Source organism: Chroicocephalus ridibundus, chromosome Z, assembly GCF_963924245.1.
Source record: "Chroicocephalus ridibundus chromosome Z, bChrRid1.1, whole genome shotgun sequence".
Classification (NCBI taxonomy): domain Eukaryota; kingdom Metazoa; phylum Chordata; class Aves; order Charadriiformes; family Laridae; genus Chroicocephalus; species Chroicocephalus ridibundus.
In genome coordinates this window covers 3,581,575-3,593,819 of record NC_086316.1, presented here as the reverse complement: position 1 = coordinate 3,593,819, position 12,245 = coordinate 3,581,575, and the positions used below count along the sequence as shown (strand labels likewise).

General features: G+C 38.4%; 1 protein-coding gene across 1 annotated transcript in view; it reads left to right on the top strand.

Annotated features, from left to right (window-relative positions):
* ADGRV1 (adhesion G protein-coupled receptor V1) overlaps window positions 1–12,245 on the top strand; it is a 290,661-nt gene that overhangs the window by 127,776 nt on the left and 150,640 nt on the right. Inside the window, exons 81-84 of the mRNA XM_063320199.1 lie at window positions 993–1,242; window positions 1,418–1,557; window positions 3,199–3,359; window positions 4,431–4,531. Coding sequence (XP_063176269.1) covers window positions 993–1,242; window positions 1,418–1,557; window positions 3,199–3,359; window positions 4,431–4,531 — 652 coding nt within the window. The remainder of the gene's footprint in view (window positions 1–992; window positions 1,243–1,417; window positions 1,558–3,198; window positions 3,360–4,430; window positions 4,532–12,245) is intronic.

Here is a 12,245-nt window from a genome sequence, read left to right as displayed (position 1 = left end):
GTTGCTGTGGGAGTAGGATTCAGGAGATCTGGGATGTACTAATTCACCTTTAGCTTAAATATTGCCTGGAAAAGGATCATTAATCTTACTAAGAAAATAATATGTAATTGTATCATGTATGCCCTAAGACTTAGATGACAGTAAGTAACCCAACATTTCTACTGTAATTTCCGTGTCCTTGGTTTTGCTCACTTGAACATTATTTAAAGAACATTTAAAACCTGCTCATAGTTTTTACATGTAGTTCCAAATTGCTGGTGTTGTCTGCAAGTGCGTAGTGCCCTGTGGTCAGGCTAATGGGCAGGGGAAATGGGTCACTGCAGAAACAGATGACGCTCTTTTATGAGACAGGTGGTTGTAAACAGTGGGTTTCTCCCACTGTGAGTCTATTAAAGAACTGGTAGTTGAATTTAGAAAAAAACCCGCCTTCTTTTCCCTCAGAAAATCAGCACGGTTTAGATTTCTATATCAGCTTCTTTTGGAGATGTAAATTTTCGTGCCATTTCCTAAGTTGTAGGCAGTATGAAGCCCATCTCAGCCAAAGACAGTAAATAGCATAAATATCAGCAGTATCCTGAATAGTGTCCAGTACTTGAAAGTTCAAATCTTTTATTCCAAGTTATTTTGCCTCATCTGTTGGGAATAAGAAATAAAGCAGGACCATCAATTTTAATGCCTCTCCTTCGTGTAGACTCATCTCTACATCAAGTTATAAGGACGAGTATTATGATAACCTCGTTTACCATGGAGGGGTTTTGGTTGCAGACCATAGTGAGCAAAACCCAGGGGGGAAATGGTGAATCTGAAGTACCTAATAATTCAGCCCCTCTTTTTTTCACAGAAGCTGAAACTGTCTGTCTACTCAATGTCATAAAGCCTAAAAATGGCGGAAGAATAAAATCCTAATTGCAAAAACATTTTAGAGTCATTCTGTAAAGAATAGCAAAATCTCAGATCCACTTACCAGCCCTGTTGCTTTTCCATTTCAACAGAGGTAAAAACATCCTTGACAGCTGCCCGTACATCGCAATAATGGCTCACAACTGGTTCCCTCAGCAAATCAATGGACACAGATTTGATGGAAAAGATGGGGATTCTATTCAAGTGCCTGAACATTTACTAGAGGTCTCTGTTGTATTGTCGCCTCCTCAAGAAGAGGGCTGTGAAACTGTGCAGTTCACAGAATACAGCAGTCAGCAGTGGTTCCTTACTGGAGATAAAGAACTTGCCCTGAAGAACAAGGTTTGAAGATAATGCCATTTATTTTTTCAAGAAATTAGTTTAATTTAGATATTCCTCAAAACGTCTTGAATGTATTTAAAATGTGAGCATTTTTGTCTGTGTCTCTGATTAAAATGAGCATTGACTGCTGAATTTTAATATTAAATTTGTATTTACGTTTTATGTGGTGTTTCAGGTTTTTTCTATGAGTTTGAAGGGACGGAGTTCACACCCTTTGAAAGATAACAATGAAGTAATTTATCGGATATATGCTACAGGAAGTCGGATTGTTCCACAAAAGTCTCTATGTCTCCTCTGGAATCAAGCTGCTGAAAGGTTATTTTATTAATCTGTTTAGTTTTCCAGTTTCTGCTGTGAACCTGTGTATTTGCCTAAGATGTGATAACTCCAATTAGATCCTTTGCAAGTTTGAAATTCATCCATTTCCTATCTGTATTTTTTTTTCCTTTCCTTTCTGGGTTTTGTACTAGCACATAAAACTTTCCATATAATAAAATGCGTAGTTATTCTGGCTCAGACATTTTTCAAACTTCTACTCTTGACTTTTTTCACCAAAATGTGATGTAGATTATGTAATGAACTCTTAGGCAATGCTGACAGGCCATAACTCCCAGAATTGCATCACTTTGTTAATATTAATGACTTTGTACCCTTTACAACTTTATCAGACCACTTCAAGTCCATTCTTATTAACGTAAAGAATTAAACCTGCTTCTCTGGTATTGCTTCAAGTCAGTGGCTCAGAATGTTCCTAATTTGCTAATATCCACTCTTTTCTTCGCGTCTGTGAAAGACGCTGTGTAACTGAGCAACAAAAAACTCTTAAGGGGCTCTTTAGGGATTTCTCTAGACCAGTATACTCTCGTCAGTAGATGCTAAAAGTAAATGTCCAGGGAAGACTAAGGTGAGACGAAGCATCAATAGTAGTTCCCCTAATACTATATTCTCCAGTGACTCTATGAGCTGAGAGTGAGTTTGTGTATTTCATACCCCAAATGATTTGCCTACCGCAAACTTGACTAGTCTTTCCTTGAATTTTTGACAATGATCTCATTATTACTTTTTTGACAGAAAAGCCATCTGCTGTTGGTTGTTTGGTTTTTTTTTAATATTGCTGCTACTAGCTTATGTTGATGTTTCCCGGTTTTTAGAAGAAATGGTGAACTGCTGATCATTTTCCATTCTTGTCGCTACTCATAACATTGCAAAACATGGAATAAAGTTTTCTTTATTCTTCTTTCTTCTTCAGTGCTCCGTTATTTGATTAGCCTGTGTCTTTCCCATTCACACGGTATAAATGAATTTGGAAAGAATTACGTTCGGTATCCTGCTGAGGTCTAGTTGGTTTAGATTGGATTTCATTAGACTGCCTGGATTATATCAGTCTGTCACTGATATAAACTGTTTCTCTTCAGAAAGAAAGTGCAGCAGAATTTACCTGTATGCTCTCCTTTTACCTAGACGCTATTGTCACAGAGCAGATGTGAGTTCCACCAGAAATGGCTAACGATGTCACCATTTTTCAAAACCAGCTCAGTAACACTGAAAAAAACCAAAACATAAATCATAGTTTTAAAACAACCAGTAGCAGTATAAAATGAAGTGTTCTCCATAATGGGGTAAGGTATTGCACAAATTAAGTCACTATTTGAAAAGTCAGACAGACCTGTAAATCTTGCAGAAGGTTGAAAATCATAGCAAAAAAAAATTCTCCAGTGGAAGAAAATGTTCATTATAATATATTTACACTTTTTTTTAACAATGAAAGTTAAAAAAAAAGCCATAAACAAGATTTTAATTTCAAGCAAATGTGCTATTCTGAGCATCGCACCCGAAAGATTACAGAAAAGACCTATACAATAGTTTAGAAAACTTGTTGTTTCAGAGATGCAAGGATTTTCGAGCCTGGTTACCATGTAAATTACACAACTCCATTTCCAGCCTTTTGTTTTGCAGCTGGCTGTCTGATAGCGCGTTCTGCAAAGTGGTTGATGACACGTCAGACTACGTGGAATGCTCTTGTTCTCATATGTCCATTTACGCAGTCTATGCCCAAACAGATAACTTATCGTCATACAATGAGGCTTTTTTCTCTTCTGGATTCATCTGCATTTCAGGTCAGTTGATTTAAGACCGTTTTCTCATTAATAACAACTGATGACCAGTAAGACTGATTTTTAGCCATTTTAGTAACTGATGACTGCCTTTTGACGTGGAGGGCTGTTGGAGGAATGTTAACTAACTTCATGGCATTGAAGTTGCCATCTGGTCCGGTGTTTGCACGCTGACAAATTTTGCCGTTGAAAAAGCAAGTCCAGCAAAGAAATATGTTTCCTTGTGATGTTTTATTGAAGCATGCAAAGGAGAAAGATGGCATTCATTTGGGGGAAGGAACTTAAAATCGTAAACTCACCAGCGTCTCTAGCAGCAGCAGTACAGTTGTCCTCTTTGTCAAATCTTTCGCTTTCCTACCTAGCCTGAAAGCTCTTTGACAATTTTGGTTGACAATTTACACCCAGAAGTGATAATTTGAGGGAGATGGGTTCCATATCATGCATATAGAGCTCCATTACCCTCTGCTGCCTAGTTGCTACCTAATGTCTTTGGAGAAGACTGAGAGCTTAACTCAATCATGACTCCATTGACCGCTACGATGGCATTTACAGAAGTCCCAAAGCTAAAGGGGTTCTTAGTCTAACCTTAAGGCACTGAAATGGGGTTCTGGGTCTGCTCTTGGTGAGGTTTATGGCTTCTGTACTAGATCATCACGGTATGAATAACAACAACAGTGCAAGCAGCTAAATCCCCTGCTTATCCTCCCCCAGCAAACTGCCCTAGCAGCCTAGGCTCCGTGATTGTTTTAAAACATCAGCCATAAAAAAGAATACAAAGAAAGAGAAGAAAACCCTCTGGTTTTCACCTACTTCATACAAATTGATTGTTTTATTTAACGATAATGAAAGAATTTTTTAGCAGAAAAAATAAACCAATTTTAAAATATAATTAAGCATCTACCTTAGACTGTGTCAGCGAAAGTAAAAAAAAAAAAAAAAGACAAACTATAATAAACAAATGTAATGACTGGTTTACAGAAAAAAAAAGTTAATTGATGAGAAAAATATGTTGTTATCTAGCATAGTATATTAGCCTAAGCTAATTTCCTTTTTTCTTGTTTTTTTTCTGTGTAGGTTTCACGTTGGCTATTATCTCCCACCTTTTCTGCACCAGGTGTGCAATGTTTGCGGCTAAACTTCTCACTCATATGATGGTTGCTTGTTTGGGTACTCAGGTAGGAAAAAATGCTGAAGTCTCCAAATTTAATTTAAGTAGATCTTTACTTTCCTTTTCCTTGCTTCCATGGCCATGTCCGGACAGACCTCCTTTTGTTTTCCACAGTGTAAACGTTTTTGGAAAGTGTAAAATTTCAACATATGATACTTATAATTAATACAGTATTCATATCCTGTGTTGGGAATTCAAGCAAAATTATAGTTTTCTGAGGATATTCAGAGAAGACTTATGGGTGATATAGCCACATGAAAAGATAGTCCTGCATGTGGAATAATAAATGTTTTGATGATGGGGTATAAAATTGAGACAAAAAAGTTCCATCATCAACATCATTATTCATTGAATAGATTATTATCAGTAATCATAAATTCTGTGGGAAGGGTTTATTTTGAGTAGTAGGTGATGAAAGCTCTTTTGCACTCTAGTATTTGTAGGAAAGTATAGTTATGAAACATTTAAATCATAAAAGAGAATAAACTGTAGAAAGTCTTCCTAGTTCTGTCATACTGGTTCAAGTAGTAGGTAGTAGAATGTCAGCAAACTGAAGGAGCGTATAAAAGGAGAATATTTCTCTCTGTCCTATAAAATATAACTTCTTGAGCTTTGTTATCATCTGGTGAAATGGAAAGCTATGAATAACCTCGAGTATCTTAAAATTACTTTATGGAAAGATGCCTTAAGAGGGTGATTTTATGTATATTTTTCGTGCTATAAAGATGATGTAAATTCCAATTTAAATATATGCTGAGGACAGGGATGCTGACAGAATTTAAGCATATTAGCAGGCAGATACTTAAAAGAACATGTCATATCAGGGAAACACTGTAAGTAACTGAAACAGCCCTGTGTTACCTGTAACTGCTTAGCAACGAGTGTATCTCCGCGACAAGGTTTTGTGTACTGCCACAGTTAGTACATCCTTTTATTCATGTTACTTCATGATATAGTTGTTGGTTATACAATGGAGTGCATCGATAATGTTCATCACACAACTGGACTTAAAAGAGAAGGAGCAGGAAAGCTCCTCACAGCACTTCCAGAGATCATGGGATACCAGAAGGTTTCTCACATCTTTGGGTGTAAAAGTGTTTTGACATCTCAGTTCTTGATTTTTGAAACACATACTTAATGTTTTTCAGTAGTTCTGTGGAGATACAGAGAAAGCTAGTGCGTTCCCAGGGTCTGTAATGTGCAGGGTTGTAGATGTGCAGACCTAAACTGGGACACACAGCTCATGACACAGGTAAGGACTTGCATATGGTAATGTGTCGAGATTATACGAAACAAGACGGCAGCGCATTGTACAGTCTAATGACAGATTTCAAAAAAGCTTCTTCTGCTTTTCCATTGCAGTGAATGTTGAATTACCTGTGTTCCGTGAATTGTTTGATATTTTGCGTATAATGGAACTATCTTTATCCGTGTTGCATTCTTTCTATCTCCAGTGCTTTTCCATTTCTTTGGCAATATGTTGCCTTTCCAGTACAGAGAAGCTTGTTTCTTTTTACAGGGAGTTTCTTTTTCATATGGTTTTAGAAGGTTGTTCTCATAAGTGTCCATACCTTAGGCGAAGAGTTGAGGCCTAACTGCATGTTCAAAGTTCTCAAAACCCAAAAATAAGTCATATGTTAAATAGTATCCCAAATCACAATTTGTTGCACTTTGAGGCATTATTTGTGTGACCTAACTTGGTTTTCAGTTTCGGTTTAGTTATTTTCCAAGGTATCTTTATCATCCTTAGAGTTACTTAGCTGCAGGAGTAGTTAGGGAACAACTTCATTTCTGAAGATGCTCTGAACATTATTTTCCTGATTTACTGATAGAATTTTAGTTCCAGGTCTTAACAAGCTGCTCAACTTGTGTTCCTCCCTTCTCAGGCCAGTGCTGCAGCTGCTTTGCTGTAAAATGCACGTCATGCTGTCACGCACGCACACTCGCCATAGAATGTATAGTCGAAGCAGGTACAGCTATGGCAAACGCTTCGCTTGAACAGCGTATTCAATTGAAATTCAGTGTTCATGAAAGCAGTCTAATCAACTTATCTGCAAAATACGTGTGGAAGAACCTAAACAAAGGCATTTTTAAGGCTTGACCTAAATGGGAACTAAAATAAAAAGTTGTTGCAATTTCCATTAAACGTGCCTTTATTTAAATGTCATAAATGTATCACTTTTAGATTTTCATATTCCGGTGTGCAAGCATATTGTCAGTGGTATGCCTAGCAGTTGTTATCTGCTGACAATTCCAGGTTTCAAACAGTAACCCTATTGTATTGTAGGTTTCTTCTCAAGGTTGAGCAAGGAGCATGGTCATGGTCATGGTCGTGGTCGTGGTCATGGTCATGGCTGGAGACCAGCTCAGGCAGAGATTAACAGCCCTGGGCTGGGTTTACATATAGCTGCTGGGCCTTGGAGCAGAGGGTACAGGTGGAGACTCCAGTGGGGACTGGTCAGAGCCATTAATGAATATTAGAGCACTCAATGACCTGACATAAAGGCAACTTCTCCCATTTTTATGGTAATTGCTAGTAAGCATTTTAAGCAAGGAGGGAGGATTTGGATGTCTTTGTTTTTCAGTCCTTCTTCTTGTAAGTAGAATAAATTTTGAGAAAATTACATATAAAGAAAAACAATCTGAAAGGCATGCACTTCATGGGTGGAGAAAAGTGGGAATCAGTGCAGGAAAAAATTACAGAATGTAGCAGGTTAAGGTAGAAAAGATTTTCTACTAGGGTATAAGAACATAAAAATGCCATTATTGACTTACCTTCTTCATGTACAAAAGTGATAGTGAGAAGTCAGATATCTCTGGCTACTGGAATACTGAGCTCGGTTCTAGCTGCTGAAGGACTTAAAAAGTGAGAAAGTTAACTTCAGCTTGGGCCCACAGGCTTTTCTATATGCTAGATAGTTTTTGTTTAAAAAACTGCATTTAAACTTGTATGTGATATCCTGACCTATGCAGAATAATTCTTGCGGCAAGTTCCATGTGGTGTGTAAATATAATAATTTAGTTTAACTGCAGAGGTACTATTTAGAAAGGCTCCAAACCCTCAACCCCTAAAATCCGTGGCTCTCCTCGTCTCTTTTCCTTTTGCCTTGCAATTATTCTGCAAGTTTGGAACAAAAGTTTTGAAAGGGGATTTTAGCAGGGTAACTGCTCAGCCAGTTAGCACGCTTGGAGAGGAAGCAGAGACAGCTTGGCAGCAGCTGTTGTGGAAAAGAAAGTGACTTTAAGGCAGAACGAGAAGAGAAGGGATATGTTTGACAAGAGCGAACTGAAATACTGCGCTAGCTGTTGTGAACAGCTGAAGGAAAATCTTCACGCAGTTACTTGTGTTGTGATATGTTGGCATATGCTCTGCCTGGAGAGAACTAGCCTGATTGGGAAGCCGAAGCTTAACAGAAAACTCTAAATAGATGTTTGTACAGCGATACCCGCCTACAAGTATTTGGACAGTATCTGTATGGTTAGATATTTACAATACAATTAATAGTTCTGTGGTTTTGCTAACCGTTGACTCTGTATGAGAGGACTTTAACTGAGAACTTACTACGTGAGAGTTAGCCCTTAATAATTCCTAGCTTAAATACAAGGAAAATGTTAGTACTTTGCGTTTTTATGAGTAATACTTCGGCAACAGTAGACACTGCTTTTGTACCTACTAGACCTCAAACCACCCTGCAGAATGAAGGAAGCTGGTGTTTCTGTGTGCTGTTATATTTTTACCAGTCAAAAAACCTAAGCAGCTTTTCAGGTTAGCCCCCCTGTTTTATACCTATGTGAATAATGAGTTTTCCTCTAATATCTGTACTGGACGTTTATTAGGCTTGTGTTTGTTTTGTTTTTTTTTTTTAAATTGCTACCAGTGCAGTAATTACTGTTATCTGTAGGTGGCAGTCAAACCTTTTCAGCTCAGAAATTTGCTCTTTGGAGGCAGTGCCTGCTTTGTGGCTGCTCACAGTACTTCGTTCCGCTGTCAGTGGCAGGGAATGGTGATTCACAATGTTCGACCTTCGTTTCATTCACCCTAGAGCTCCCCGAGGTAATGGAGCACTTGTAAAGCACTCAGAAATGCTTCACCAAACTTTTGGTGAAGCTCATGGGGAAGATGTATAAGACCAGATGTTTCTAAAACCTTCTTTATTCTTTTCCATTCTGATATTTACTCATAGAATCGTGATGTCTCCAACAGACATTATTTCTTGAATCATTACTTAGTCATAGTATTTGGTTTGTTTGTTTAACCAGCGTGTTGTAAGTTCATGCAATAATACCTTAAATGCGCAAGGGAAAAAATTACTGGGCTGAGATGTTCAGTTTTGGGGTAAATTTAGGTGAAGGTTTGTATATTGGAAAATCCAAAGTATAATGAGAACGTACTTCACAGTGTCTCGGTACAGTCATACTAATCATTAAAATCCTCCTTTTCAAAAAACTATAAGCCTAGATTACCATCTTAATAGGAACCATTGCTTATGGCTCCGGCGCTTCGCCCGGGAATTCCCAGGCAGGCGTACATGAATGAGCACTTTGTACGCGGGTCGTGCGTGTATACCCAGCGTGATGCGTCTTGTCCACGTTAAATTTCGGTGTGGCTGCACGGGCCCTTCCTACAGCACATGCTGAGTATTGCAAATGACACGAACATGCGCCAAGGTCTCCGTTTAGATTTTTGTGTGCCACAGCACTGCTGAACTGCTCTGCATATGTGCGCTAGCTCTTTCTCTGGAATATTTCAACATTACCAATCTGTTTACGGCAATAACTGTGTACAAATTGACGAAAAGAAAGGAACTTCAGGGCAGAAATGAAAAGAGAAGGGATATGTTTGACAGGAGTGGCCAGTATTATTCTGGCCAGTAATGCAAAATTAAAGTCTTAACAGCCAAATAGAATAAAAAGGCATATACGGAACTGTATCATCCTATTTTTGTTAAACAGTAAGTTTATATTTTCTAATTTAACAAGTCCTCAAGCTACAGTAGCACTTAGTATCGTTATCCATCACTGTAGTATCTGTAATAATTACCAAGCTGTGAAGCAAAATTCATCATACCATTGACTTTGACAGAAACGTGTGATAAAGAATTATACTTACTGTGTTTAACTGTTTGAAAGCTGTCCCGTATTCAGCCTGGGCAGAAATACATACGTACGTGTCAGTTCTGGGGGTTTTTTTACAAGAAATTGTGCAAAACAATTCTAGTTTAAAAATTGTTAGACATTTATTTGAAAATTATAAACTGCAGCCTTTGGAGGATTGCTGTTTTATTATTTGGACTTACTTAGATTTGGGGGGAGACAGAAAAAAAACAATTCTGCCAGAACTAAGATAAGTTTTAAAGATGTGATGAAACCTGCAAGTGGTGATGAAGGAGCAGGATACGAATGAATGGTTGTAGAGCCTGTAGCTTCTGCCGTTATATAAAAGTCAGACTCGGGCATTAACTGTGAAATGTTGCTTCTGCCGTGTTGTCGTTAATCTTAACCCTTCTCTTCCAAACTAGGGGAATTCTGACTTTCTCCCACACATTTTGTGGGTCTCCCACAAAACCCGAGAAGAAATCATCGTATATACCTGGATAGAGGGAGTTCGCGAAGCGTATTGCAGAGTGAGGTGGGCAGAGTGATGCTCTGTACCGTCCATCGCAGGGGCAGCTCCTGCTGGTGAGAGGCTGAGTCCCTGCCTCTCTCCTGGCAGCAGAGAGGAGTCTTCATCTCTGTTCAGTCCTCCCTTATGGTAAGCCTGAGCTTTTTTAGTCAGATGATGGGAAATACTAATTAAAGGGCTGTTTCTGAGGAAGCCTGGTGCATGGCTTCACTATCCTCCATGTCCTTATGGAATAGGAAACAACAAATATTTTAATGCATTTCTATACAGTTAGACCCCAGTTGCCCAGGGTGAGGGAATTTGCTTTATAAAACCTAATTGTCTTTGAGGAAAACTAGTCCTGAGATTTCCTTGCTTTGATTTCCTTGCTGTAACCTGACAGCAGTAAATAATGCTGAACGTGGTACCATGGGCCCCTCGTGAAGCTGAACAACCCATAAGGTTGGAGATTGGACCCAGAGGAATTGGATCCAGGGATCCAGAATTGGTGCCCGCTCTAGAAATTCAGCTCCACGTTAACGTGTTTTACCCTGTTACTCTTCAATATGAAATTTTTCAGTAAGAAGAATGATGAGTAGTAGGTAGTCTTCTTCCTCCCTTAATGTCAGTATTCCTGTCTTTTTGATAACCATGTCTAAAAGCTCTGATTTAGAGAATGAGCGATTCCACAGGTGTTAAAATGGAAAGTGGAAAAGATTTCCACATCTGTTAGAGGAATATTGTGTTGTTATCCAATAAAACTGGACATCCTTTGTGTTTTGGATTATTTGATGTCATTCAAGTAATCAGAACCTTTCTCAAATGAGCACTCGGGCCTTAACTCCCTCGGAGGGATATCCAAATGGCTTGATTTCTTAAAGACATCACACCATCTCTCTGTCCATGGACAATGTGTGTTAAGAAAGTTTTGGAATATTCCATTCATCCTGGGACAAGTGAAGTTTCCACAGGGGGGACAGATTTTCCTGCTAAGACTTTTGATGTCATATTTCCTAACAGAGGAAGACAGCCCTTCTGGTAATCATTTGATCTCACAGGAATAAATAAGTAAATATTCTTGGAAGTCCTGCTTACATTATTTCCACAGGGGCTGGGCTCACACTCAAGAGTAGGTGTTAGACTTCAGCTGATACCGCATGATTTACTTAACTGATCAAATGTAAGAATGACGGTTATGTTTCCCAGCAAATTTGTCTGTGTTTACAAGTAATTTTCATTTTGTAGTAGAAGAGTTGTGAAATTAGTTTAAATTGCTGCGTTTCTGTTAAAATTAGAGTTCTGTGCAGCATAGCTAGCTGAGGCTTGTTGGGGACGTCAGAGGGGAAAGATGCATCGATAAGAGTGTTTATGTGGGTAAGCTGCTGTCGCCAGCTCCTTACGTGACATTTGTATGATCACAGTAAATAAATGTTAGTTGCTTTACAACAGCCGCGCTGTTCCAGGGTACGTGATGTATATTCCCTAATCCTGCTGATAACATGGCCCAGTGTAATACAATACGTAGACTGGAGTCTCACCTATTTTCTTTGTTACCTTTGCAAGAAGAATTGGCACCTAAACTTTTGCTCCCACTGACTAAGTTAGTAGGTTTATTACTGAATTAATTGCTTAGTAGGTTTATTACTGAATTAATTACTTATTAGCTGATTTCGGTCATTCCCACCAAGTCAGAGCACGGCATTAAGTTCATGCAGCTTTCTTTCAACCTAGTTGTTGAAACTGCTCTCTGTTTAGTAAGTAGAACTATTTGGGGATTAGTTTACATAAAAGACAATTTCATAGTAGAGTAATCTAAATTGAGTGCTTTTATAGCAAAGCAATACGGTTTTATGATCAGTAAGGCTCTGAGGGCCCGTTTCTATGACATTATGTTACTACTTGTAAGTCCGCAATATCCAAAACTGGATAATCAGTCAAAACTGGAGCTAATCAGGAATTTGTAGTAGAAGAAATTATCATTTATCTCCAGATGTCAGTGACTTCATAAGCTGTATTGATCATATATATATATATGTACACATTTTAAATATATATAAGGTGTCCTCGGGTGGGAGACAAGGTATGTGAGATCCTTCAGAATCTGAGGGTCAAGAAATCC